Below are 27930 nucleotides of genomic sequence, written 5' to 3'. Positions count from 1 at the left end.
GTTCACTGAAACAGCTCAGAAACAAATGTTTACAGGCTTCAAACTGAACATTTTAATTTTGAAAATTTCATAAAACCTAGCAGAAGTTCACCAATAACAAGCTTACAAGAAAGAATCATCAAATGTTAATCAAATCTTTAGTGCCAAGGTGCTTTGTTGATTAAATCTGCCACAGTCAGATACCACATTTCCATGTAGTATATGGCATAAAATACTTATCTCTAAGGGAGAAAAGTTGGTTCAGTCTTTAAATAATGGAGCACAACTTTATTCATTTTTCTTCTCAATGACGAATTAGGTAGGTAGTTGTAAGTAGTTGTCTTCTGGGATAAGAACTGAGATAGCACAGCAAATCATTTCATGCAAAAATCCATCAGAATTAAGCTGGAAATGACTTGGTCTTTTGAGTCAAAGTGGTTTTCAGTGTAAGTTAAAATGCATTACTTCAGTGGCTGTGCAGCAATGGAATTTGATCCGGGAGCTCTTCCCATTGGAATACGATTCTGAAGGAACCGTAGTGACGCACAGCTGCTGTGCCTGGAAGGGCAGGCACTCATTACCCACGGAAAACACGCCCTGGAAACACGTCCCACTTCAGGAGCATGGCGTAAGGGCATGATCTCGGTGGGAATCCAACTGTAAGGACATTTTCAGTATTTCTAAAAGACCACTGGAAACAGTTTTCCCATTTTTTCCAGTTCTACCTCTTCCCTTCATAGTTGTTTTAACTGCTGTATCCTTCCTCCTCCTTCTTGTAATGGCTTCAAATTTCAGTTGGATTTTCTTTCTAACTTCTTTTCCTGATTTGTGTCCATCTCTGTTAGAACACAGTAACAGAGCCGCTGCATGTTCCGTGTGACTGCACCTGCACAGGAAATGGGAGACATGAGGACAACAGTCACGAATCTCAACTCTAAATACACAGCAGCATCTGAGTAATGAGAGCTGTCAGGAATGCTGCCTCACCTCCCTTCAGGGAAACAAACAATAAGAGTTAATACAATAACTGCCTTCCACTCTTTTTTTTTTTTTTTTTAAACAGATACTGTTTAAAGTGTTCTGTTGCTATCCTGAGGTGTTTTTCTTCCTAAGCACCCTGCCAAGTAACTGAAATAAAATCTTTTTTCTCTATGATTAAGAGTGTGAAATTGGTTTAATAAAAAACTAAAACTAATAGCACACAGAAAAGTTACAAGATTACTCATTATTTACATATATGCTACTGCTGCAGCACCACATCCTGTTTCAATCTAAGATTATGCTACAAACCTTCCTTACCACATCCCTCATCGTGTTTTTCTCACATAGTAACAGTGACAACAGTGCACTGCTGGGGAAAAATGTGTAATTTAACTTCTACAATTCAACAGAAGGCAAAATTCCATCTGTGACTCACATATCTAAAAACTGATTCAGTAAAGCTGGACAGTTAGCTTGTGTTACCACAAATGTCCAGCCCTTTTACAGTTATCAACCTTGCTTAGAATAAAATACTCTTCCTGTGCTTAATTAAAGAGAAATGTATAAAGACTGATGACAAAACGTGTGGATAGAAAGTGGATGGTCTTTTAAATATACAGGGAATAAAACGTGGGTGTAACAAAGTCCAAAATGAGGGCACATCTTCACTGGGTCTGTCTGGAATGCAGTAACATTCTTCACAGCACACACACAGTGCAGTGTTCTGGATTTGTGGCTCAGAAGGGATTGGTAACACCCATGTTCTGGCTATTGCTGAACAGCACAGGATTAAGGCTTCTTTTCTTTCCTCCCACTCTGCCCTTCCTGCAACCAGCAGGATGAGGATGGGCAGGAAGTTTGGAGGGAAGATGGCCAGAACAGCTGACCCGAGGCAGGCAAAGGGATATTTCATGCTATATAATGTCATGCTCAGGATTAAAGACAGGTAGAGCAAGAACTGTGTGCATGTGAGAGATTGTCTTTCCATATGGCTGTTGCTTGGAGACTGGCTGCACGTTGGACTGCTGTGGGATGTGGTAAGTGATTGCTCTTGCTGCTGCAGGTTTTTTCCCCTCTCTTCACTTACTAAGCTGTCTTTACCACGCCTCCTCACCTTTGCTCTTCCTAATTATCTCCCTTGTCCTGCTGGGGGGTGGTGAGCCAGGGGCTCTGTGGGTACTCTGCTGCTGGCTGGGGTCAGCCCACCACAACCCTTTTCATCAACACACCGAGATTCGCCCATTTAGTTTTCCTCTTTCCTAACAACATCTCCAGCTACAAAGAAACTTACCTAAAATCTTGTTAATAAATTGAGGTCTCCTTGATGCAGGTAAATAGACTCCCAAGAGAAAGACTGGAATTCCCGATAAAGCAATGCCAATTCCAATCACTGAATTTATAAAGTCGCTATAGAGTGGCATTACTACCAGAAATACTGTGCACATACAGAATATTATTGGGAAAGCCAGACTCAGCTGGAGACAGAAAAACAGAACAGAATGTTATTGAAATATTCATTGCCTACAGTTACAAACACTGAGATACAGACTTTTCCCTCTCAACCCCACTTTGTGAAATGATCTGCTTTTCCTCTTCTATATCTGGCTATTTGGAACCATAAGCAAATATTGCAGAATTATTTTTAACAGAACTGCTGCTAAAAATTGCAGAAGTTAACAGGTATGGTAACTCTGCTGTGCTGAAAGAAGCTGTATAGTGGCATGAAGTGTTTCTAGGAAAGTCCAGTAAAGCCTGGGAAACCAGAATGACTTCTCTGTGTAGAACATCAGCTTAAAGTATGAGAAGGTCATTAAAGGATCAGATATCATCAGAGCTAAATGTGATCAACACTGACAGAGATATTTAAGCATTCCCTATCAGAGATTTCTAATGCAAGATAAAAAGCTGACTACTGTGTAAGCCTCTAGAGACATTCCTTGTTGGCAGAGAGAAGGGATACTGATTGAACTAGCACACAGTAATACACTATTCCAACAATCTCTTCCCTAGCAGACCAGCTAACTTTCATTGTACAATATAAAATGGAAACCATGTTTTACGTCCTGATCAATTTGTAACCTTTGGACATAAAATGTATGGTCCAGATTTTAGACAGCACTTTTATACTTTTACGTATTTTATTACATGGAAGACAGGGATTTTAAACAACCGTGTCCTAAGTGTTACCTTAAGAGGCCTGGGTCGATCTGGTTCTTTCCAACGTAGATATAATTGTCCAGCAATAGACAGACCAACAAAAAACCAGTAACTGAAACTGAAGTAATTAATAAGCTTGAAGACATCTTCCACAGCCAGGTAAAAAAGGGTCATAATACACTGTTAGAAAAGAACAAGAGTGAGAACGACAACAAAAGATTGAAACTTACTGTTCATGCTGCTTTTTGCCTGAAGTAACACCTTGCATTCCTTGGTGTACGGAATGCTCTTATGCCTCACAAAATCACTCTTTCAGCAAGCACCTTGATACCAGTAAATTTGAAGTTCTCTCCCATGAATTTTTCAAGGTGTTCTTTTAAATAATTCCCATCTGAGAAGTTGAAAAGGAAAGCAATAACAACTTACATTGAAGAGCAGTGCTGGCACAGGTGTGAACCTCTTCAAGTGGATCATAGACAACAGGTCAGGAAGGTGACCTTCTCGAGATCCTACAAAAAATAGCCTGAAAAGAATAGTAAGAAAATACATGTTGAGGCCACAGGTGAGAGAGAATGTATTAAAGAAAATCAAAAAATAACCAGTATAATATTTACACCACTCAATTTCCATCCTTTAAACTGGGACCTTTAAACTTCAACCCTTCTTTTAGAGATGTACTGCACAACAACCATTAAAAGATACATAAGCTTTTGGAAACATGCTGTTAACATCTACTTTTAAAAAATCATGCTACAGCTAAAATAGACAACACCTACAGTAACAGAAACAAATTTCTATTGTTTCACAAAACAGAGGAGTAGTTTTCAATGACCACCAGAAGAGATTTAGGTCACTAAAATGATGTCACTCAAACACATGCTCAAAAAACCACACATAATTTTAGTATCAACTGTTCTGTATTGACTGCTTCACCAGATGATGTTCCCCTTTGTTTTCAGTAGAGGCACTGCAAGTACATTCAGTGGAGGGGAAAGACCTTAAAATGTCTGAATAAATCTATTTAAAATTTTTGCTACTCAAATCCACAATCAGTGCTCAAAAAAAAGCTTCTATACTGTATCCTAAGCTTTCTGACTGCAGCAGTAGCCATTTTAAAAGTTTTTTTCCAAGTAAAAAGTTTTAAACTACTGATTTTCAAAGGTCAGTAAGTTTTAAACAAATACATTTGAAAATAAGAACTTGCTAGAATTATTGTACCAAGTAAAATGGAAGGTAATCCAAGTAATCAGAAGGACTGAGGACTCATCACACAGACAACATTAATACGATCTTTAATTGTGCTCTACATACTCTCAGGAATGCACTGGGGAAGTAGAGTAGTGTTAACATCCACAGAGGTTTATTTAGATGTGTTATTTTACTGTGGCTATTTATTATAGGGTCAGTTACAACAGTATTTTTGCCACTCTCATAATAGATGAGCATAACAGTACCATGTAAAAATATTTATAATCATTTGTCAAACTGAAAGAGATATGCACTACCTTGATGATGCTAGAATTGAAGCATTAAGTCCACCAAAACAAGAAAAGGCTACAGCAATGGGAATTGTCCAGCTGAAGCTACCAAAGGCCTGGTCAGCAAATGTCTGATGAAAGGGAAAAGAAAAAGGAAACATGAAAATACCTGTGAAAAAGTGTATGCAAAACAACGACATCAGAGCTTGTGTAATGAGTTTGTATGGAAAAACAGTAACACAGTAAGGACAATCCATAATGCAGCACAAAGCAGCACACAGCCTTCTTATTTATGAATTCTAAATAAGCACAAACTTCTTTAGCCAAGCACCTGAAGTCACATTTACTGCTCACAAAAATAATGCTCACAAAGAAAAACAAAATGGTCCGAGAATTTTCTCACCAATATATTTTATTACCTAAGTGACCTACAGAACTCATCTGAACATTCTCTGGACTATAGAGAATAAAGGACAAAAACATCAATAAAAGGGAAGTGCCATATTGCAGTGGATAAACATAACCAACATCACACCTACTGTTTATAGACAGCATTCTAGGAATCTAGATTTATTTTCCTTCTCTTGCAATTTCCTAAGCAACATCTTCTTTTCCTTTAGTTTCACCACCAGGGGCTCTGGGCTCTACTCTCACAACATGGCAAATGACAGAGCAAGTTATCTTATCAGCAGCCATTTGTTAATGTTGCTGGACAATACTGCAAGCCAGCTGTGGTGACTGAGCTCTAAACCCAAGAAATCAGGAAAAGCCACTGATTACCAGTGATCTTGGATCTATAATAAAAATGGGTAATAACTTGCAAGATATTGTCCTGGTCAATTCTGTTCAGCCTCCTGGATGGAGAAAAAAGGGAGAGAGACTCAGAACATCAGGCAACACATCTGAAAAATGAAGGCATTTAATCCTGAAGACTGAGAGGTATTCTAAGCACCTTCTTGGCCTGAGCACTGTATGTATCTGAACACTAGCACTAGTGTAGAGTTAGGCAGAAATCCCCTCATGCTGCGTCCAGAGGACGTGGGTGGAACTCTTCCTACCTATCCCACTTCTGATGGCTAAATTGCTTCCATGATTTCTTTTCAGAAGCAAACTAACAGTCATGGTAGAAAAAGAATCATATCTACATTAGGCAGCATGAGATAACTATTTATAGAAACAGAAAGGTACATACTTATGTAAGTACCTTTATATACCTAATACTTACTTGTACTCAAACAAACTCCAAAGACTAACACTTTGCACCTTAGCAGGCAGCAGCAATCTAAACGTTTTTACGAACCTGTCTCTAAATCACTTTCTCTTCTCTCTCTCACTGTTTGGATTTCAAGATCCTCAGACATACAAAGCACATATAGTAGTTCAGCTTTCTGCAGGGTTGTCTATTACAAACATTTTCTTCAGTTTTTAATATTTTAATATTTTGAAACACCTCCCCCTTCACCTCCCCTTTAAACTAGTGGTCTTCATCGTAACCTTTATGAGCTAAGGAGCTCAGTCAAAGGTGGTTAGCATTCAGAACTGGTCTTTATTTGTACCATAAAAAGTTACATTGATTTAACAGTGGTCACATTTTGATTTAACTACTGCAGGAACAAGATCATCAAGAGCAGTGCATTTTGATCTGTTTTCTTAATGTTTTTGTAGGTCAAAAAAGCCTAAATGACTTTATATAGTTGGGGGATTTTGTTATAAGTGTTTGATTTTCATGAGACAAAACCCTGTATATAAAGTCAATCTTTAAACCATAAAATGCTGAGAAATTCACTGACATAAAACAAAGCTTGGCCAGCTCAGGTTTCCTGTTCTTTGTCAGCACTGGCAAAACGCCATGTTCAGCACATTATTCAGGTTAAGGTTGGAATCCAGCTTTGCTTAGCTGTATAACATCATTTACACTAAAAAGCAGAATGTATTCCATCCTTTTGTGTAATTTTGTTGAGCCTCAGCAAAGGTAGATAGGATTTCCTGCTGCTGAAGGACAGTGAAAATCATATAATCACTTCAGTGGGAACCTTGCCAAAAGATTCAAAGTCAACACACCAGCTGTGTTAGTCACCCTGGCTCTCAAAAAAGCACCTCCCTTCCTGAGCTCTTTTAGTTTAGATTTATTACCACAGGTTCCCTCCAAATGGAGCTTCAACACGGGGGTGGACAAATGCAACAGATTCCCAGAGATATTATAAAACTTAACACCAAACAAGTACAAAAGAACTAATCCATGTACAAATTCTACTTCACGCTGAGATCAGAACTTCAATTTAGCAAAAGACCATGCCATAAGAAATGTGTGCTGTATACCATGGATTACCAATCTTCAGGCGATTGAAACTGCAACTCATAATTTACATTATTGTATATAAAAGATTTCTGCAGCCCAAGAATAGACAATGATTAGAATCCCAAAGTGCTTCTCTCAGATCCTTATTGGATCTAAATGCAGCTCTGAGAAACCCTGATGGAGAACGTATTTCATTACGGCCCAGTGACTGAATTAAGACAACTTCTCCAGACAAGTAAGAACGAGGACAAGATGAAAACTCTAATAGGCAATTGTTGTAATAGCTTAAAGGACTATTTAAACCTGGACTGCTGATTTCTGAAGCCAAACAGCAAGTGAAATTACAAGACACAAAATTTAAAACTGGTAGAGGATTTTTAAATATACAAAGCTAAGATATAGAACTCACTCAACAAGATGTTAGAGAATTAAGATGTTTAGTAAGATTGCCTAAAGGATAAGCATTTAGATAAGTCATATTAACAGCTAAAGTTAAAGAAGAGAGAGAAAATGTATGAATGTAACCTTTTGCTGAAGGACGCAAATTAGCTAATATGTGATTTTGAGAAATGTTTTCCCCCCAAAAGGCACTCTTCACAAGCATTTTCCATTTCCTTCTGAAACATCTAGTAATGGGCCAGTGTGGAATGACAGGTGCAGGACTAACTCAAGGGTCATTTCCAGCCCATATTGTAGATCTGATTTTTCTAAATATGCTAATGTTGTTTCACACATCTTGGAAAACAACAATCATTCATGTGAGCAGTAAAAACCATAAATTATATACAGATCAAAATGTTAAAGATTCAATGTATTCTGGATGTTCTACAACAACTGCTGATGAAGCTCAAAGCCTAAACAAGTAATTTCCCTACATCTGTACAAGTCACACTCTTGAAAGAGAGATAACATAGTGACAGCCTTTAGCAAGCACTGTCATTTCCAGTGTACTTTCTAATGCTGCAGGTGGCATTCCTAACAGAGCGAAGGGTGGAGAAACTTCGAGAACTAAACTTTTTCCTAAGTGAGGTAACGTAAAAGACTATTTTAATTGAGAATCATCTAAAAAAAGTTCAGCTTGGTTTGCCAAGTAGATCTGCCTGCAAAACGATCTTTCAGCAAAACAAAGTGAAAAGGTACCTAAACTTGGCCTAAATTTTCTAGTGATATTAACTAGCTTAACACGACACATAAAGAACCACCTGCCTTTATACAGGTGTTTTCTGACAGGGTTTCACCCTCGTTTCTAACAAGTTCATGTACTAATACTCAACACTGGAGTACAAATTTATAAATCCTTCAACACTCTCTTTTCAACAGATGCCAAGAAATGTCTTCTCCAGAGCTCAGCTATACTGTCTTGTGAACAAAGACAAACCTAAAGATCTCTACAGTGTTTCTTGCTGAAAGAATTACTGGAAGCGTCAGTAAAAGCGGCCACAATAAACATTCACTGTGTGCGTTTGTCAGAGGATTATTTTGCACAAGAAGGTAGGGCAGAGAAAAGTCCAACAAGCAATCAAGTTATCAAGCACATACACCAAGTGCACTGTACCAAGAGAATTAAAAAAAAAGGGGGGGGAGAAGAGTTAGTGGCTGCTTTCTGCTCCAACTGCAATTGTACAGTCATGGATCCTCCACAAATGAGCCAGACCTGGGCTCCGAACTGAGCATCTCACCAGTTCCACTTTAACTGCCACTACTTCTGGGAGTAGGGAAGTGCATTTATAAAAACAAATGAGGTGGCACAAAGGGAAGAATGGAGCATTCTCACGAGTATGTGGAGGATGACAGAGGAGCCTACCTGGAGGCAGCTCTAAGCAGAAGCATTTAGTCCACCATAACGGGAGAAAGTCACCACTATGAGGATGGACTTCGTCTCGGGTTCCTTCTGAGAAAGTCTAAAGAGCAAGAAGGATTAAGAGATTAAATTGTCATCTCTGCTATAGTCTGACAAGTCCTGTAGTCCAGACTCGAACTGTAACTTCTTCTACCAGTTAGGAAACAGAGATTCAGTGGCTGATACAACACTTGCAATTACAGATAAAGTCCTTTTATGCCCTCCCATCCATTGGACACCTAAGGTATACATATATACACATTCACTGTAGGACATGCACCTGCAATTGTTCCCCTTAGTTCTCTTTTATTTTTTTCCCAAATCATCAACAGGGAATAAAGATGAAGGAAGATGTTTCCAGCCATGCACTTCTCAGCTGAACTGCCCTTATTCCATCATGGCTAAAACGTTACATTACTCCCAGAAGAATGGGCAAAAACTGAATTACAGCTTTGTTTCAAGACATGAATGACTGGTTTAAGTACATTTTCTTTTTATCTTGGGTTAGTTTGATCTCATGATCATCAGCTGGTAACTTGTGCGTGGTTTGCAAGAACACTTTTTTGTCCCTTTAAAGGTCCAAACCACAGTTCTGTACAAACAGGTTGAACTAAAATGAGCGTGAATTGCCCTGTGCAAAGAGCTCCCACAACAGTATACACAGAATACTGCCTCACACTCGGTAATTCAGGCACACAGATGATTAGCAAGACCCACATTTATGTTACAAATCACAAGATGAGAAGTTTTTCATCACACTTAGCTGAACACAAAAAGTGCACTTAGAGGCACACAAAAAATGCCAGACTGCACTGAGAGCGCGTGGAGCTGCAAGCACATGCTGGGCTGGCAAAGCACTCAACAGTACTGATTGGAGGGATAAATGCCAAGAGAATGTAGTCTAACATGAGTAAGAAACTTACACAGCACTATACCCAACGATTATGAGGTGTTTCTATTAGGAAAGTTTAAAAGGCATCTTTTCAAGATCCTATGGCACTGGAGCTTTTCCAGGCTCAGTTCTATAACATTCTTACCCTGAAAATCATATAGAGCAGTAAGGGGACTTTTTTTAATATATATATACACACACACACATCTATAAGCGCAATCTGACTGGTATTTTGGAAGTGTAATTAATTCTGCTTTGACATTTCTCTTGAGGTGGAGTATAAATACATTCACACACTCCAGGAAGGTTTGTCAGTCAGAGCTACAGTATGTTTTCTCCGTTTTAAGCTTCTCAGGCCTCTAAGGTGGTGTTTCCTAAAGGAAACAAACTCTGATTTAAGGCAATCAGGAAGCTGTCCATGCAAAAAAAGCCACTGAGTAGGTGAAGTTCTCCCACTGCCACAGACTACATTATCAAGATACTGTATGACATCTCTCCATCTTGACCAAATGAAACATCATATACTAAAGAAAGGAAAGAGTGCACATCAACCAAAAACAGTCAGAAAATTGTAAAGCTCCAAAAGAAAGCAATTTAAGTGTTGTTTTTCTTGTAATTCTTGTTTCAACCACCACGCTGTTGATCAATTTTGCTCAAACAGACATAATCCTCTCCTTGTACTATTGGCAATGCCTTTCCTAGGAGAAAAAGGTACCCAGTGCAGTGTAAGGTCCAGCATGGAATTCCCTCCTCATCTTTAGGTCACTGAATACAATCTTATGGTAAGAGAAACCAGCATTACTGTGCTGCATTAATATATTGCAGGTCTACTGCACGTAACATGTCTTTTCTGCATGGCTCACACTAAGAGAACAGATGTCAGCTCCAACAGTAAAACAGTTTTGTTCATGTTTTCATGGAGGTGCTGAGGATACTTGATCTAAATTTTCTCAGGGATTTGTCCTGTTCTCGGCATTTCCAATATCTAGCTGTAGAATAAGAGTTTAGTGTTTTTCAAAGTCCTTTACCTTTCTCACATTGAAAATATTACGTAGCACTATTTCAAGCTCTGGCTCAGCTTTTCAGCTTGGACTCCAAAGCCAGAGAACCACATATAACTGGCCTCAGGAGTGCCACACTGGTACTGAATTACAGCTGGCTCCAAGAAAGCAGGCAAATGACTTACTAAACAGCTCTTCTTTAAAAGCACCTGCCTGCCCCTAATGAAGAGTTCCTCAATCTTAAGGGAGGGAATGTGCATTTCATCCAAAGAAACCTTACTGGGAAGTTCCAGTGCAAGCAAAGCAGAGGAACATGACACTGACAGCTAAAGACAAGCAGATTTTCCTCATCAGAAAAGAAGCCAGTGACTGGCCAAATGAAAGAAGTGAAGTAATATCCAAAAGGTGTAAGAATAACTTAAAAAATTCTATCTGAATTCAGTTAGAAAAGAGAGACTCATCATTTATTCAACTACACACCAAAGCAGAACCAAACAGCTAAAACACACCACCTCCCCCAGTGCAGTTCATTGAGGGAGCAGGTGTGCTCTGGAATACGAGAACACCAAGGTAAATTGGATTGCTCAATGCTGACTCGTGAGATGATATGTGAAGATGCACTGAAACCCTCCTCTTTATCCCCAGCTTGGTGACAAAGCTGTACTGCTCCACAAAACATCAACCGGCTATGCAGGACAACCGTTTGCTTCAACCACTTCTAGCTCTTCTAGGTGGAAGGACTAACCTGCCCAGTGTCACCTCCTGTGTGAACTCAATCAAAACCCCCAGACATGCCCAAGACAGGAAGCAGGTAACAAGAGAGGCACTGGCAGCCACTGTGTTCTTTCCTATTAGATGATGAAGTGCTTGTGGAACCAGATGCCCCCTTCACAAACAAAGAATACCATAGCATTCTCAAATGAAAAAAAGTTGTTTAGTGACAGGGGAAGGTGAGATGTCTGCTATTATTTATTTGTGTTTGTGCTACAGAATAACTGCTTCATGCTCTAAAGCATGTAAAGGTTGTGATGGTTTGCACAAGGAGGTAAATCAGAAGTCAAGTGTGAAACTCTGACAGAAATACTTGAAAAGGGAAGTGACTTGACATGAGAGAGGCTCAAAGCCTCTTGCCTGAAAAGGAGAAAGCTACTCCATTCCTTCCCAAAAGAGCAACAAGATTAAATTTAACTGCTGCTTTACTACACAAAGACTCTCAAATGCAGAAATATCACTACCACGTTTCTTTAAAAATTCATTATTGTCATTTTCACCCTACAATTACATAAAGGGCAATATGGAAACTACAGTATTCGGTATTCTGTATCACATGTAGAATATGTGAGTAGATCAAAGTGGCTCATTTTCATCAGACTAAGTTTTTTGAATAGCTTAATTCTCACCTCCTTTCTTCATTCATCCACTAAGCACGGTGCCTTAAGTCTTCTTAAAGATTCCACTGAGGATAAAATTCTCTTCCACTACCCAGAGAAATTTCACCATAAAGATTTTTACATTTTTGTATTAATAGAAGGATTTTCAAATACACTCATTAGCTTTTATTCCCCACAAATTCACTAAAAACTATGAGTGCATTATGAGTATTTGAATTTGGACTGCAAGTACACTTTTGAAGCATTCTCCAAATTATGGACACTTACTGCTTTTTGGTTCCCATTGTTTAACATCAGAGCTAAAGGGAGGTTCCCTTCTGGAACAGGCTAAATTGAAGATGAGCTCAAGAGCAAACCTGCTGTACCCCCACTGCAATCCAAGCACACACAAGCATTCAGCCCAGACCCCATCAGAGGCGTAGTGCATGTGTCAGACCCTCAGGGTCAACTCTTCCACTCCACAGACATCCTTCCAGAGGTCCAAACAGCTTGCCATTGTTACAGTAGATCAAACCTAAAGTTGATTTCATAAAACTGGGCAACTGAATTTATATCAGCAACGAAAAGGAATCGTCAGTGAATTAACTGTTAAGTATTATTAAACTTCAGCTGCACTTTCAACTGATCCTTCTAGAAGGGATAGAGGCAGCAGCAATCAGAAGACCATTGCTGCTATGATGTCTCAGCAAAGATGCCTTTAGATAGAGCATTAGCCTGGCTTTTAGTTCAAGTATTGACAAACCTGAGATCTAGTGAAAAATTACGGTTCTACATTTCCAAAGTCGTTCATTCAGTTAAGTTCCATTAAAATTAGCCCAAGAAGCAAAACTTCTAAAACAACTTTAGAATGCACAAACATATTTTCTCATTCTTATCCTGGTCACTTAATATCTCTGCATGCAATTAGATTGACTAAGGACTTCATATCATTCTTATGTCTTTCTTTATTCTCCTCCATGCCCAGATGCATCCTATACTAGACAGGAAGGCCTAATCTGTCCAGTTCTGAGTATTACAGTTCCATGTAAAATCACACAGAGGTGTATAGACATAAATGTATAAATATATACTCACTTTTGGTAAAAAAAACAGTGTCAAAGAACAACTAAATGAAGCATATATAAACCTGTAAAATGTAGGCCTGGGTTTCACATGTGCAGTCAGATTCAGGCATTCCTCCCCCCTCATTTCTCTGGCCACCAATTGCTGCTGCACCACTTGGTGTGTTCAGGAACACGGACTGGGCAGGCCCACAGGGAATCCTTCCCCCAGCCTCCCAGGGGGGCTCAGTGCTCCTGATCCCATTCTCCACGGGGCTGTACAAACCTCTGTGATGACAAGGGGCACAGCAGGCACAGAACACTCCCAAGTGACAGGCTGGACTGCACTGGAGAATTTCATTGCTGGCAAAGTTTTTCAAGTTTTGTTAGGAAAAAAACCTGTGTTGCTCTACAGAAGTCAGGACACACAGTGGACTGTGTATTGGCTTTTAGATTTGTCTGGATTAATTAACTATAGACAAAAATTAATAATTCCATTATTGGTCACTGGAAGGTACTTGACATGGGATACTATAGCCTGCAACAAAAATGAATACTCCTGGATATTTTATTACCCCTTAGCATATGCTTATTCAAAAATAAATATTTTCTGTCCTTCTTTTGTTTCATTCTGAAGTGTTTCAGGAAGTCTTTCATATACATTTCATGACAAATTTGTATTTGCACATTTCAGCTAAAAAGATGTAAAGAAGTAAAGTTTATTTACTTTCAATACATTCTGAAATAAATGTTTGTCTAATTACATTTGAAATAAAGTCCCAACCCACATTTACAATAAACTATTTTGAAAGTTCACACTAAATATAAGTATTTGTGAAGTTTGAAATAAAGTCAGGTAAGTGCTTTTGTGGAACCATCTGCCTAAATGCCTTAAACAAGAGTTTCCTGGTTTGCTAAGCCAGTTTTTAATCACAGTAATCCTCTGTGGGAACAGAGTAAATACTTCCTTCATTTTGATGTATTTAAAACTCTCTGTCCATTGTCTAACTACTTAAATTTTAGAAGCCAATTAGGAACCTAAAAGGAAGGTATGGTATTATTTCTTTTCCTCCAATTTAAATAACCAAAAAGATTAAATTTTCCCAAGCCTCAACCTTAAAGGATATAGTAACCAGGACTATTCAGTTAATTCACTAGTTACAGGGAAAAAAAACAACCTTCACTTTTGTTTAATGATTAGCTTAAATACGAAACACATTTTGATCAGCTTTTACTTTCAGAAGCTTATATATTTTAATGGGATTCCAACTTCCTTCCATATACAGAAATGAATTTCAGAATATTAAAAGCTGTTGGAAATAACCACAGTGTCGGGCAGACAGTGCTGTAAGTTACCAAGAGGAGACCCCAAGCTGCTCTGTGTCCCAGCTGGGCTGGCACCCCATTTACAGGCAGGCACTGCACCGGTAGCTCCCCAGTGACTGCGGCGGGAGGGAGCACGCCAGACAATCAGTGACTCCTAATTCACAACCTGCTCAAAGGGCACCAGTCTAATTAGGGACTTGGCAAAATACAGTAACAGGATGCATCTCTGCTTGTTTTAATAAATCTGACAATACATTATTAGACACGACTTCATTAACTGCTTTTCTACTTTGGATTAAATTATTCACAATGTGTTGTTCTGTCCTCCTCTATTCAGTTAAGTAAGTACTATAATAAACTAGGGGGGTTTTCTGTTTTGCCCCTTAAAATGAAATGCATCCCTAAAAGGTGCAAAGTTAATAAAACAGCAAAATGCCACATGGTCAACTTACCACTGCCACGGCATCACTAGAAAGAACAGCTTGAGCATCCAGCACTGTATAGTAAGCTATATTGGTCATAATATAGATAATAGTCACAACTGGCATAGACACTGCAATAGCCAGTGGTAAGTTCCTGGAAGACAAAAAAAACCCAAACCCCACAAGAGCAGAAAAAAAATCCGTTAATAACAGAATAAACTAAATTTATTTATATCCTTTACAAAAGACAGAATTATGGCTCCTTTATGGAGCCAGAATACAGATTTCAATCTCTGCAACCAGGATTTGGTTTCTTTTAAAACTAGAAATTCTAACACAAAATGCTGGAAAAAAAATCTAATTTTTACAATATCCTAAAGCCTAAATTACATGTAAAACCTGATTCTATGCAACTGTTCTTCAAATACCCCAAGTTCAAGGTTTCCAGATCTGTAATAGTAGCCTTCACGTTCACATGCTTTAAATTATTTCCTACTGGCCACGTTAACTAATACAACCAGAACCCAAAGAGGGACAGCACTGAGACACTGCACTCCTTCTCCCTGGGAAATGCAGCTATCCTTCTACTACCTACTTCTAGAGCTGATGGAGGGAGATCCACTAAACCAAACCAAACCCCTCATCTTCCCATCTGCCCTCACCATGCAGAGATTACAAACCAATGGCTGCAAAACTGCAGAAAACAGAGGTGCAGATCCAAAAGTGCTACACAGCTGGGAACTCAGGATGTGGTGTATCTTACTAGCAAGCACATGTCTACAAAACAATACAAAAAAAAGTCAAGAGTAACAAGAAAGCACTGCTAACCATTAGATGTAAACAGATAAGATTTAATTGTGAGATAAACTCACAGTCCTGAGTCTGCAGCTCCACAGAAAGAAACTAGAGAGCAAAAGCAAATCTTTGATGTTAAGCTTTGGCTTTTCTCAGCCTTAGTCTCGCCTCAAACCTCGCAGGGATATTCAAATGCTTCCAAAAGGGAAGTAGAACAGAGAGTGTTCTGAGAGCAGAACTCTCACATTTGCCCAGTGTGAAATCAAACACAGCATGGTGACATCAGTGAGCATCTGCCGCGAGCATTGTTTTCAGTAGCAACAACAAAAACAACAAAACCCCAACAAAGCATAAAAATTATCAGTCTGCCTAAAACTTTGAAAGCTTCCTCAAAAACTTCCTGAGGCCCAGAAGTCCAGCTGTGTCTCTGTGATGCTGTGGAAGTAGAAAAACAAACATGCACCACAATCCCCATATAAATCAATAAATTAGTAACTGGGAGTTCTGACTCTGCTTCCGGGTTGCTCACTCACAGTAAGAGACCCATGAACCTCAGCACAGAGAAGAAACAGAACTAGAAAACCACTGAGAAATTAATTCGGAAATGTTACATAAAGTAACAAAAAGCCGAAATGGTATTTTAAGGACTTTGCATCATCCGAGATTAAAAACTAAGCATCTATGTCAAATTTAACTTGTGGATGGCAACTTTTCAGTGGACAAGCATGAGGGCACTATGAATCAAGTGAAATTGAAAAATACATAATTGTTGCAGTAATTTTACAGAAGTCTGGAATTGAACCTCATTATTGCCCAGAACTGCGATGCAGAAAGCTGACACTGGAAGTTCACTTTAACAGCTACAATTCTACCAAGAACAAAGCTTGTATTAGACACTGAAGTCTACACAGAGCAAAAGATTATGAATAAATTTTTATCACCTGAACACCCTGTGAGACAATCAGAATGTCACACTGATAAACAGAGCACAGATAACAATTAGGTACCTGTTTCACTGCAATATTGACTCCTACTATAATAAACAGTAGCAACATCTTGAACTGAAAGCTTAACAGGCACTGAATACAGCATCCAGCAGTCATCTAGACGTGGTTATTCCTACCTTGTTCTTTCTTTCCCATTTTTAACAGAGTTTAGTAAATCTTTGTTAGTGGCTGTTCACAGCCTCACCATCTAAGTATCGAGCAGTTCTGCTTATCTCTGTATAAGCTCAGAACCCATTACTAAATAACACCACAAACAAAGCAACTTGGGAACTATCCAGTTTTTAAAAGCTTGAATCAATTTACCTTTCTGGGTTTTTGATTTCTTCTGTTACAAAATTGAGCGTATCCCAACCAGAGTAAGAGAACAAGGCAGAATACAGTGCAAGGGAGATGTCTCCAATATTAAAAGAGGATCCCTCAAAAGAGTTCTCAAAGTGTGATGTATGCCCTGTGTGTGGAAGAGATGCAAAGAAGGACAGCATAATTAAAACACAGCAAATAACGTTTTTCAATTTGTCACACAAAAAAACCTCAGAAACCTTAATTCCTTCAAATCTGTTTATTAAGACCTTTTTTCCAATTCTTCTCTATGCTTTAGCCACAAAAACAAGGATTTAAAACTACTAAAAATCATGGGGTGTGGATGATAGCATTCTACAGTGAAACACCTGGTTTGTCCACGATGGCACAATAAGTTCAGGAACATTAAGTTCAGACTAAGCTACAAACAAGTGGCAACGACAGTACTCAGGCTAAGGTTAGTTTTTGTAACATAAATATTTATAAAATAATCCACTCTTCTATATCCTTTTAAATTTTTAAACATTTCGCCTATGCAGAAAACAAAGATTACAGGTGTTTTTAGATAACTATGACAAATAACACCTAAGTGGATGTTTAAGTTTTTGCTATTAAAAGTCGAATACTGAGAAAAATTAACAGAACTTAAAATACTTCTGTTACTTGAGACAAAATTTTCCCAAGCTAAGAGAAAAAGTTATGGTTTTTGCACCAGTATTTGTGCCATCTTTTGACTTTAAGCAACCCAAGACAAGTTCATCACTGACAGTTTATACATTCAGACTGTTTTACATAAACAGACACACACAAACCCAGCAAACACAGAAAGGTGAATTACTGTGTAAGCTAATATTTGTGGCCTCTCAAATATCTTTACTTCTCTTCCCTACTTTTTATCCCAATCAGGTATTGGGTTGCTATTCCCTTGGCTTTTTATCCCAATCAGATACTGGGTTGCTATTCCCTTGGCACAGACATTGGCACAGTAACTGCTGAGTCAGAAATAGAGATGGGAGACATGAAGGAAGTTGAGAACAAGCTCGGTATCTACAAAACAAGGGCTGGGCTGATGTGCTAAGGATGAAACACTTCACATGGTGCTCACACACTGCATATTCTTGTCCCATTCACAATAATTACTTTGCTCATGAACTTTCAACAACCACCAGTTAGAGCAAAAGACATAAACTGCCAGACTGCCAGGGAAAGACAAGCCTTTATGGCAGCAGGGTCATTTTTTTAAGCTAACACACCAACACATTCTCCCCAAAGGAAGGGCTAAGAACAAAACTGAATTCAGAATTTCTCTAACTTAAAGTCCAATGCCCAACACACACACACACACACACGCTAATTCTCAATAGCTAAAATAGAACTCAGGCTCTGAGCAAAAACAGAGCTGTTGTTTCAGAAATCTACCTACATATTCTATTTTTGCTTTAATTTCAGACACTTCGAGACTTGCACAAAATTCATTTTGTAAAAAAATATATTCAGTTGATCTCTCTGTAAAGTAATATGTTCTTGACAGGAATTTACAACTTTCTCCACTCCCATTGTGTTTTGCTGCCCCTGTATTTGGCTGTTTAATTTCCTTTATTATTCCATACTGCAGGCTGTAAAGTACACAGTATCGCTGAGCCATCAGATACCTTTTCTTACCCCGTTCAAAGTCAACTGAGATAGGCTGGATATCTCCCGATATAGCATCATGATAATGCCTAACAGTGGTGTTACTGGTGTTTTCCAAGTGCCTATATCATCCTTGTACTGAGGCATCTCATAAAGCACAGTTTGCAGTCCTTAGACCAGTTACTCAGTTTAACTGATAAATACAAACCTTTGCTTTAATTTTACAAGCTTACCCTGGCATATTTTAACAACTCCAGCTATGATGATGGCAATGAGAGCAATAACTTTGGCGTAAGTAAATACATCCTGCACACGTGTTCCCCATTTAACATAGGCACAGTTTATAAATGTTAAAAGACCTAGAAGAGGAAAAAAGAAGACAAATAAAAAGACCATTTGAACAATGTTCAGTTTAATTCATTTTTCAAAGATTTTAATTGCAATCTAAATACACACTTACCTGTTATACAATTACTTAGGTTCAACTAAGCCAAATACACTAATACTGAAAACACACTGGTTCAAACAAAACAGCGAGAAACAGTTCTGAACACACTGTTTCAAAAGATGGAAGGAAAGACCTTTCCCTTCTCTGATTACATGCCCATTTTCCTACTGTTACTCCTCATCAGCTGCACTCTGCAACTATCCTGAAATTAAAGAAACTGTTACATGAAATAATTGAATTCAATGTATCAATACTGTTCTGATAAATGAAAGATTAGTTAGAAATTCCTTCAGGCAAGTGTGTTTGAAAAGTTTTTTTATCCTTCCTTGCTAGGCTGAGGATGAGTTCAACACCCATGGAGTAGCTGCAATACCAGGTATAGTCACAGGTGATTCAATATCCCTTTCCAGTTCTCTTGAACTGTACTTCAAAGAGAGAACAGACCTGATCAAGGAATTTTCAAGGACATGCACTGATAGGACAAGGGGGTAACATCTTTAACCGGAAGGAAGGTAGATTAGATTAGATTAGGTATCAGGAAGAAATTGTTCCCTGGGAGGGTGGGGAGGCCCTGGCACAGATTGCCCAGAGAAGCTGTGGCTGCCCCATCCCTGGAAGTGTCCAAGGCCAGGTTGGATGGGGCTTGGAGCGACCTGGTCTAGTGGGAGGTGTCCCTGCCCACGGCAGGGGGTGGCACTGGATGAGCGTTAAGGGCCCTCCCAACCCAAACCATTCTGTGGTTCTAAAGAGCATGTGCTTTACAGTTAAAGCAACAGTCACCTGCAATTTTAACAACTGGGAGTAAGTAATGAGTATTCTGAGTATACTCCTCCCTCTATTCCAAAATAAATTTAGAGTCAGACCTATTTCACAAGATTGCAATGAAACTTGAAATGAGACTTTCAGATCTCACCAATATTTTAGAGTTGCTGACTAAGCTTACGCACATGATCAACTTCCCCAAGACTGTCCTCATGGCTTTCAACATTTTGCTTTTGCATTTCTTACTGGTTTTTTTGAAGTGGAGAGCCAGACAACCTCTGCCTTAACTCAAGGGCTGAATAGTGAACAGGATTCAGTATCTTCAGTATTTATTTCACAAAATCCTAATTCAGTGCATATTTTTCTTAGATTATCACTACATTATTTAAACTTCTGTGTTGGAAACAATATTTCCCCCAAATCTCATATTTTCTCTAGCTAGTAAAAAGAGTGGTTATATTCTACCACAGTTTTTATCTCCAAAGAATTTTCTCATACTGTGTATTTAAAATATGCATATAAATAGAAACTAAATTGGATTGTTGCAGGAGTATGGTAGTAGCAAATAAAAATCAAATGAAAAGATGCGATACATTATTTCCTTTCTCAAATCCAAGAATACTGTAATACTGCTAAGACAAAAACGAGCTTAGCACAGCTACCAGATTGAAAAGCTTTGACTTTTCAGAAGGTCAAACAGAAGGTTCAACAAAAAGAAGGTAATGATCTCCAAAGCACGGCACTACTATGTTAGACGGTCGGGCCGAGCAGAATAGTTGAATGAGATTCTATTGAGTTCACTGAGCTTGGCAAGATGAGGGGAAAAAAACAGTTGTATCAAATTTCAAAAGCCAGGACTGCTGCAGCTCCCAAAGAGCCCTCAGGAAAACAACCAACTGCTCAGCCTCTGCTCCTCAGTTTTACTGATCAGAGTATTTGCTCGAGGTTTATTTCAGCCATTTCTTTTAAAGCAACTTTCATTGGGAGTAATTATTATTAGTGAGTTAGGGCTTGGTCTCTACTTCAGATGAAATGCTACTCTGCCTCTGATACCTTCAAAAAGAAAAAGAAAGATAGATAATCAAGAACCTAATAAACCACATCTCCTCTCTCTTTCTTTTACTGAAATTATTCTTTCATGGTTTCTTCAACTTCATTATCATTTAGCTACGTAAAAGTTCCTGAGAACTGTCAAGTTTTGGTTCTGTAGCACACAGGTTTTCTGTGCACACAATATCTCCACTTCTCAAAACAACTACACAACAGGTACTGTAGTACTGATGTTATGGTTCATCACAAGCATAATCTTGAATGATTGTTTGAAACCCTAGCAGAGTAGTTACTGAAGCATGTCAAGAGCCATTTTGCAACAACTTAGACCACACCAGGAGTACCTTGAGATTTGATTTAAGATACCCCCCCAAGGAAAAACAACTTTTCCCACCATTTTTGCCTTGCAAGTAAAGTTGGAAGAGTTAAACCCCTTGTTCTGCTCCAAATGAGAAAATGGTAATTCACTGAACACCTGCAAGTTATTCATATGCAACAACTCTAAGACTTGGTAAGACTTGTTTTAATAAAACTTATCACAGATAAAAAAATGACCATAGTGAATTTCAAGCAATACTTACATTCACAAGCAGCTGCTATGAGACGACAAGCCAAATATGGAGGATCACAAGAAGGGAAGAAGGGCTGAACTATGTAGTTAGCAAAGGTGATGGCTATAATTGCTTGGCTGGTTGGCTCAACAATTAGGAGTGAGGTCCACAAACGAATAAAAGCAATGAAGCTCCCAAAGGACTCCAAGATATATGCATAGCTGGCTCCTGACTTCGTAATAGTGGTTCCAAGTTCAGCATAGCAGAGAGCTCCAAAGACTGAAAAAATCCCCCCCATTGCCCAAACTACGAGAGACAATCCATAAGATCTGCTGTAGATGAGAACTCCTTTGGGAGAGACAAAGATACCTGAACCAATCATGTTCCCCACAATAAGGCTTATCCCATTTATCAAAGATATTTCTTTCTTCAGTTGCAAAGTATTTTCACTTCCATGCTTCATTTCACTTGGGTCTGTCCTTTCTGATTTATTGACAGGGCTGTATTCAGCCACTGAAAGATGTGACTGTGTACCATCTGTCCTTTCTGCCATTGTGGACGGACTCTGAATTCTCCACGACTCCAAATCACAATCTAAAACAAAATGAAACAGCTGAAATCATTATTTTTATTTTTTTTTATGGTAGGACTTTCTTGCAAAATCTTCTTTCCATCTTTTTGGACCATGATTTACAAATGAAAACTAAGAAATTGCCTTCATATTTTTTTTTAAACACAAATTCATGCACAGTTAAAGAGGAAAACCAACTCACACAGAGAAAGAGACAAATTCCAATACAACTTCAGACGAGAGAGGGTTCCTACCTTTAGGAAAACAAACAAACAAAACTGTAGGACAGACGGAATTCAGGGGTTCCAATTTTGAGAACAGAAGAAAGAACAGATAGGAGCACAGTGAACTGATACAAAAAAGCAAGCACTGCCAGACCAAGATAGAAGTTCCAAGCATGAAGCCCGATTTCTTGCAACACTAAAGGCGCAGTTCATGAGTGATCCAGTCCCAGGGCTGCACACGTTATTCAGGCAGGGAGGGCAGAGCTACTCACTCCAGAACCCCTGGGATCCAGCTCTAGACTTCTCACCAATACTGTGCTTCACTCCCTCCCCAAAGCTATTTCCACATCTCACTGCCTTCTTTCTTGGAGAAGAAGAAAGTTATCTAAGAGTGCAGGCTCTACATGAGAAAACCCATAGTAGCTTCAATCCAAATTCCTCCATTGGCAGCTATATTTAGCAGTATCTAAGAACACAGAAATTAAATAACCTTTTTCCTCTGCTTCAGAACTGACCATTTGGAAAAGAGCCACCTTCTTTCAAGTCTCCAGAAAATTCTCCCATGCCTTCCAAAAGCAAATTACTGCTAAGAAGATTTCTTAGCACAAGAATATACTGATAATTCTGAATAATGTTCATTTTATAGAAGTTCAAATAAGAAATAATCTATTCAAGGAACAATCTTATATGGAAACCAGTTCAAACTGCAAACGAACATTTGATTACTAGTTTATCAGCTGCATAAAGAGTAGGCCCTACCTAATTACCAAAATTAATTTCATGACCATTCATTTGCCCTGTGCCTCATTAAACCCTCAGTGTATGCTTCAATTACTATAGAACAGAAAAAATGAAGTCTGGGTCATTTAGAATAAAGCAGCTGATCTGGGGAGGGAGGGGTGACTGTGCTTTTTTGGGGTAACACTAATTTGACAAAAGGTTTTGTTACTGCAACAATAAACTTGTCAACTGAGAGAACAAAAATCCTGAATATGGGGATTTTGAAAGGTCACCCAAACTAGATGTGTATCTGTGCATCCACTAACACAGGAACACACAGGGTCTTCCCTTGCACTTAGAGGAACACAGCTTTCTGGAGGGAATATTATTCCTTTATCACAAAGCCAACACCTGTATACTACTGTACAGAAAACCTGACTAGACATCCCTGAACCAGAATAGTTCTAAAGATGGGAAAATGATAAAGACTATTTTCAATCAAGTAGAAAAGTAACTTCTACTGAAGTGGAGTACAAATCGTTTATTGAAACATGTTACATCATTCATCTCCAACTCATGAATCTTTAGTGTTCTTTTAAAGAATGCAAAATTAGATCCTCAAACTGTTTAGTTGGATGCCTTCTGATTTATTTTCCCCTCAGTACTCCAAAGAAACACTTTAAAGATGGTTAATTACTAAATACATATTTTATCATTTATACATGAGTCAACATCTTATCTGGTGCCATACATACATCAGAAGCCATCAGATTTCACACTTATAATTAGACTAAAAATTTTCAACCTTCCAGAAACTAATCTCTATTTCAGAACTTAAAGGCTTGAGTTTATAATGAGGCATGTCCAACAAAATAAAACTAACCAAGAGAGAGGGATCCACACAGTTTCTACAGATGAGTGTGCCCAAAACTGCAAAAGAAAAGGAAAGCATATTTACCTCAACACTTGTTACCTGTTCTCCTTGTTATTTGCTCTTGCATCTATCTTACGCCAAATTCATTTGCAACCACGTACTGGCTGACTTTCTCTTACTGGTGTAGTGGAGTTAAGTCTTCAAAAGACACGTGGCCTATGAGCTCACAAGATTATCTGGTTTGCTTTACAACAGAAAGATCAGTTATTACTCTGTAAATGAATATCATTATTATAATAATCCATTGTAAATATGATGCAATCATCTGAAAGCTGTGTAAAATAGCAGAACAAATAATCAAAGCAGATGTTTTCGTAACTAATTTGGCTGTAAGAAGTGGATTTAAAGGAACACTTGTGACCCATAAAAGTAACATTTAACTCCAAATCGAGTCTTTTCATTTCTATGAAATGAACTCAGACAGAACATAGCTGTAAATGTATTTCAGAGGGCAAATCATCCTGAACAAATGTCAGTGGAAAAACAAGAATACTACAGCTACTATTATGACATCCAACTGCCAGTCTGGAAATATGCCATGTCGATTTTCAGCCCTTCCAGCTAAAGGATAAAATTGTAAATATGAAGAATTCATCACAAATGTAAAACATAATTTTGGTGATAACTACACAGTTACACGTGATTTTTACTCCACATATCCTAATCATCATTCCCATTTCTTCCTGGAACACCTTTCAAAGTACAGATAAGAAGCATACACATCACTTGGAATACTCAGACATTGTGATGGTTTGACTTGATTCAGATCACTCAAATCATTCAAATCACATCAAATCTGATGTGTTCACACACAGGCAGTTTTGCACTAAGAGTAACCGTGATTTACCTCGCAGTCTGAAGTTCAGAGGTAAATTTAATTACCAGTGACTCTGTCACTGTTCAAATGCCTCTATCTCAATTAGCAGTACATGACTGCAGTTCTATACAGGTTTTTTACTGATGACCTTGACTGCTTCTTGCCCTAATCTGCTCTACCCAGGAAAGAACAATCACACTATCTCTCAGCCTAGCCTGTTTTGTTCCCCAATACTCTTTCTTCCTCTCCGAGTCTGCTTTTGTTATTCCCAACTTCGGGTATCCACCCACAACTAGGATTTAATGAAAGTGTGTGCAACAGCTCACTCCAGATTTGGCATTGCTTTCTCTCCTCTACACTTGTTTGTTTTATACCCTTAGAGCCTTGAGGGCAGGAATTGCTTATTTGCCTGAGTCATGTGTCTTATTACAGCACCTCTGCGACAGAAACAAAACTGTTGGCAGGTTTTTCATACAAGCACTTCAGCTAATCTTAAATGTAACTCAAATCTGCAGCTTTTACCAAATGGAAGAGAAAACTTAACAGTGAAGAGGGAGAGCAGAGACTAGAAAACTGAAGCTATGTCACTATTAACACTATACAGAAAAAACACATATATTAAAATCCATGATTCTGTCACCAGATCACTACTTTTGTGATAACAGAAGACAGGCTTGAAGGAGGAGAAGGAGAGACAAACAGTATATATTTTCTAACACACAATAATCCTACAAGACTGCATTTAAAAATACTATTAGAACAATCTCTAATGCTGCCAAAGCCTGGCCACAGGACTGCTATGGCTAATGCAGGGTTATGCTTTCACACAAGCTAACTAAAAAGGATTTCCTCATCGCGTGCCCTTGTGCAATACAAAGTCTTCCAACTCTTTTTTTCTGCTGATCGTTGCAGCTCTGAGGAATCTTCTTGCTGATATGTGGAGATTTTTTTTTTTTACTGAAATGACTCTGCCATTGATAGAAAAGGCTTTAATATGAACCTGGGACAGAGTGACCTGAAACGAGGATCCCTTCAGTGTTTCACCAAAACTGTATATTCTGGTAAGGCCTATCCCACTTTGGCCAGGTAGCAAAGGAGCTAATGAAGGTTAGCATGCATTCAGCAGAGCACTAACACTGCATTACAGGGTGGCCCTCCCTTAAGGGAAGGGAAAGAGGAACCCTCCACCAAGATCCCCTTTCTCCCACTGAGCTGGACAGTTGTCATGTGCTCAGGCTGGGGTGAACATGCAGGTGGGTTAATGACCCAGGTGAAGTACCAAACTGCTGAAAGTTTACTATGTTTTGCTGTATTCTTACACAGTACCTGCTCATTACCAAAGATTTCTGGTGTTCTTGCCTGTCTTCCATAGTCGCCTTGATTGCCTCAAACAACTCTTGCCATAACACAGCTTTACATGGACTTGGACTATTCACACGTACCAGATGTAAGGCTCCTATTTCTGAACACAATGAATGGCCCTTCGAGTAAGAGTCAAGATTGCTTTATACAGGCAAACAGCATCAAAGTCTTCAGGGAGTTAAGCACCCACAGAGCAAAGGCTGTAAGTCCCAGAAATGCTTATTCATTGCAATGTATATATTCAGGCACCTCGCAGTCTGAACATTTACATGGGAAAGGCTTAGAGTTTGTCTAGCACGTGTTTTCCTTTTTGCTGGTGAGAGAAGAATCACTTCCCTGCCATACATACATATGCTTAGCAGACAGGAAGCCCTTGCAACAAAAGCAATTCCCAATGTAAAGATTACTCTGTTCAACCAATTCTTTTGTGCTTGCATGTGCAAACTTACCGTCTTTAGGACTATAAAAAAAACCCATAAACCTTCAATCAAATAGAATTGGTTGTAACACTCATTTTTTAAAAAATGGTCAGATATGTTTATCATGTAAAAAGGAATGAAAGAGAAGTTACTATGTCAATCATTCACTTGAGAGTTTATCAGTGATGGTAGTAAGTCCTGACCATACACATCTGTGACACAGCTGGAGAGAGATGTTCTGCAAATACACATACTACCCATGTTTGGACAAATCCTGAATAAGGCTGTGAACACTGAATGAGGGAAAGACCTATCATCAGCTCACAAAGATATTCAGTTACAATATCTCAGAAATTTCCCAAAAATTCTGAAGTTACCCATCCTAGACAAATCCACATACTTAATACTAACTAGATTTTAAACTGAGTAATTTCAAAGAATCGTGCCAGCTCCAAGTGAAAACAATTTGCCACTATATCGTTCATACTACTAATTTATTTTTATATTCCCCAGGGAAAAAAACAGAATCAAGCTCACAGCACGGACTTTGTGGTGACAGTCCTGATTTAGCAAGAAGTGTGGCTGGGAGTGCATGAAGCAACTGCAAGGAGCAGAACATCTGGTGAAATTTGTAGCATAAGGCTCAGGTAAAGACAGAAAGGTTTGTTCAATAACTGACCTTGTTTTTTATCCTGGGGCAGAAAAGTGAAAACCTCCCGAAAGGGGGGAAAGTAATGCCAAACAGCACAGGCTTACCTACAGACCTACACCCATGTGTACTCTTCAGGCGCAACCTACGGCCACGCCTAAACAGATTGTACTTAATACGCGACACTTAAAAACACACAAGCAATGAAAATCACCACCGAGCGCCAGCGAGCCGAGGCGTCCTGGCCTGAGGGTCTCCCTGCGAGCCGTTACCAGACAGCTCTAACTGCCCGCACCCGCCGCCGAGAAGCACCGGGCACAGCCCTCACACCGCCGCTGCCAAACGAAATAAACACGTGGCTTCAGACAACCAGCCTCGCTCGGCACGGGCGCCCCGGGCTGCCAGGGACGGGACCCTGAGGGGGTCCCGCCGCCGGAGGGGGGATCGCCCCTCGAGGGGCGAGGTTCAGACGGACTTGCAGCGTTGCGACAGCGCCAGGAAGGAAGCTCTGCAGGCTCCCGCCTCAGCCGGGGACTGTCAGGGCTGGGACGCTCACATGTGCTGCCGCTGAATCACCCCTTAAAAACAACACGCGGTATTTATCACGCTCCCACCCCGCACAGTTGCAGCTCCTCGGGTCGCCGAGGCCGCCAGCCCCTGATGCTGCATGAGAGGCGCCGCCGGCAGCCCCTGCGCCGAGCCCCGCCAGCCTCCCCTCAGGGCGGAGGGAGCCCGGGGCCGCAGTCCCGCCCGGCCGCGGCGGCGCGGGCCCCGCGTTACCTCCGCTCCCGCCGCTGCCGTTTCGGGGATGCTCGCCCGTTGCCACACGTGTGATGGCGGCCGCTCCGCCCCGCCCCGCCGCCCCGCCACCGCCGTCGCCGCC

The 27930-nt window shown here is 39.5% G+C and overlaps 1 protein-coding gene across 1 annotated transcript; it reads right to left on the bottom strand.

The window, feature by feature from the left end:
* Positions 1-28: 28 nt before the first annotated feature.
* Positions 29-27891, bottom strand: SLC7A6 (solute carrier family 7 member 6). Its single transcript, XM_050311157.1, has 10 exons — positions 27828-27891; positions 21382-21945; positions 18774-18899; positions 16912-17056; positions 14837-14960; positions 4623-4726; positions 3544-3640; positions 3148-3297; positions 2252-2435; positions 29-865 (listed from the first exon to the last, which is right to left on the bottom strand). The coding sequence occupies exons 2-10, from the start codon at positions 21902-21904 to the stop codon at positions 771-773; spliced, it is 1548 nt and encodes a 515-aa protein (XP_050167114.1). The 5' UTR covers positions 21905-21945; positions 27828-27891; the 3' UTR covers positions 29-770.
* Positions 27892-27930: the final 39 nt, after the last annotated feature.

This window comes from Myiozetetes cayanensis, unplaced genomic scaffold (genome assembly GCF_022539395.1).
Source record: "Myiozetetes cayanensis isolate MyiCay16 unplaced genomic scaffold, myiCay2020 scf16, whole genome shotgun sequence".
In the NCBI taxonomy this organism is placed as follows: domain Eukaryota; kingdom Metazoa; phylum Chordata; class Aves; order Passeriformes; family Tyrannidae; genus Myiozetetes; species Myiozetetes cayanensis.
The sequence above is the reverse complement of the archived record's forward strand: the minus strand, read 5'-3'. Positions and strand labels throughout refer to the sequence as shown.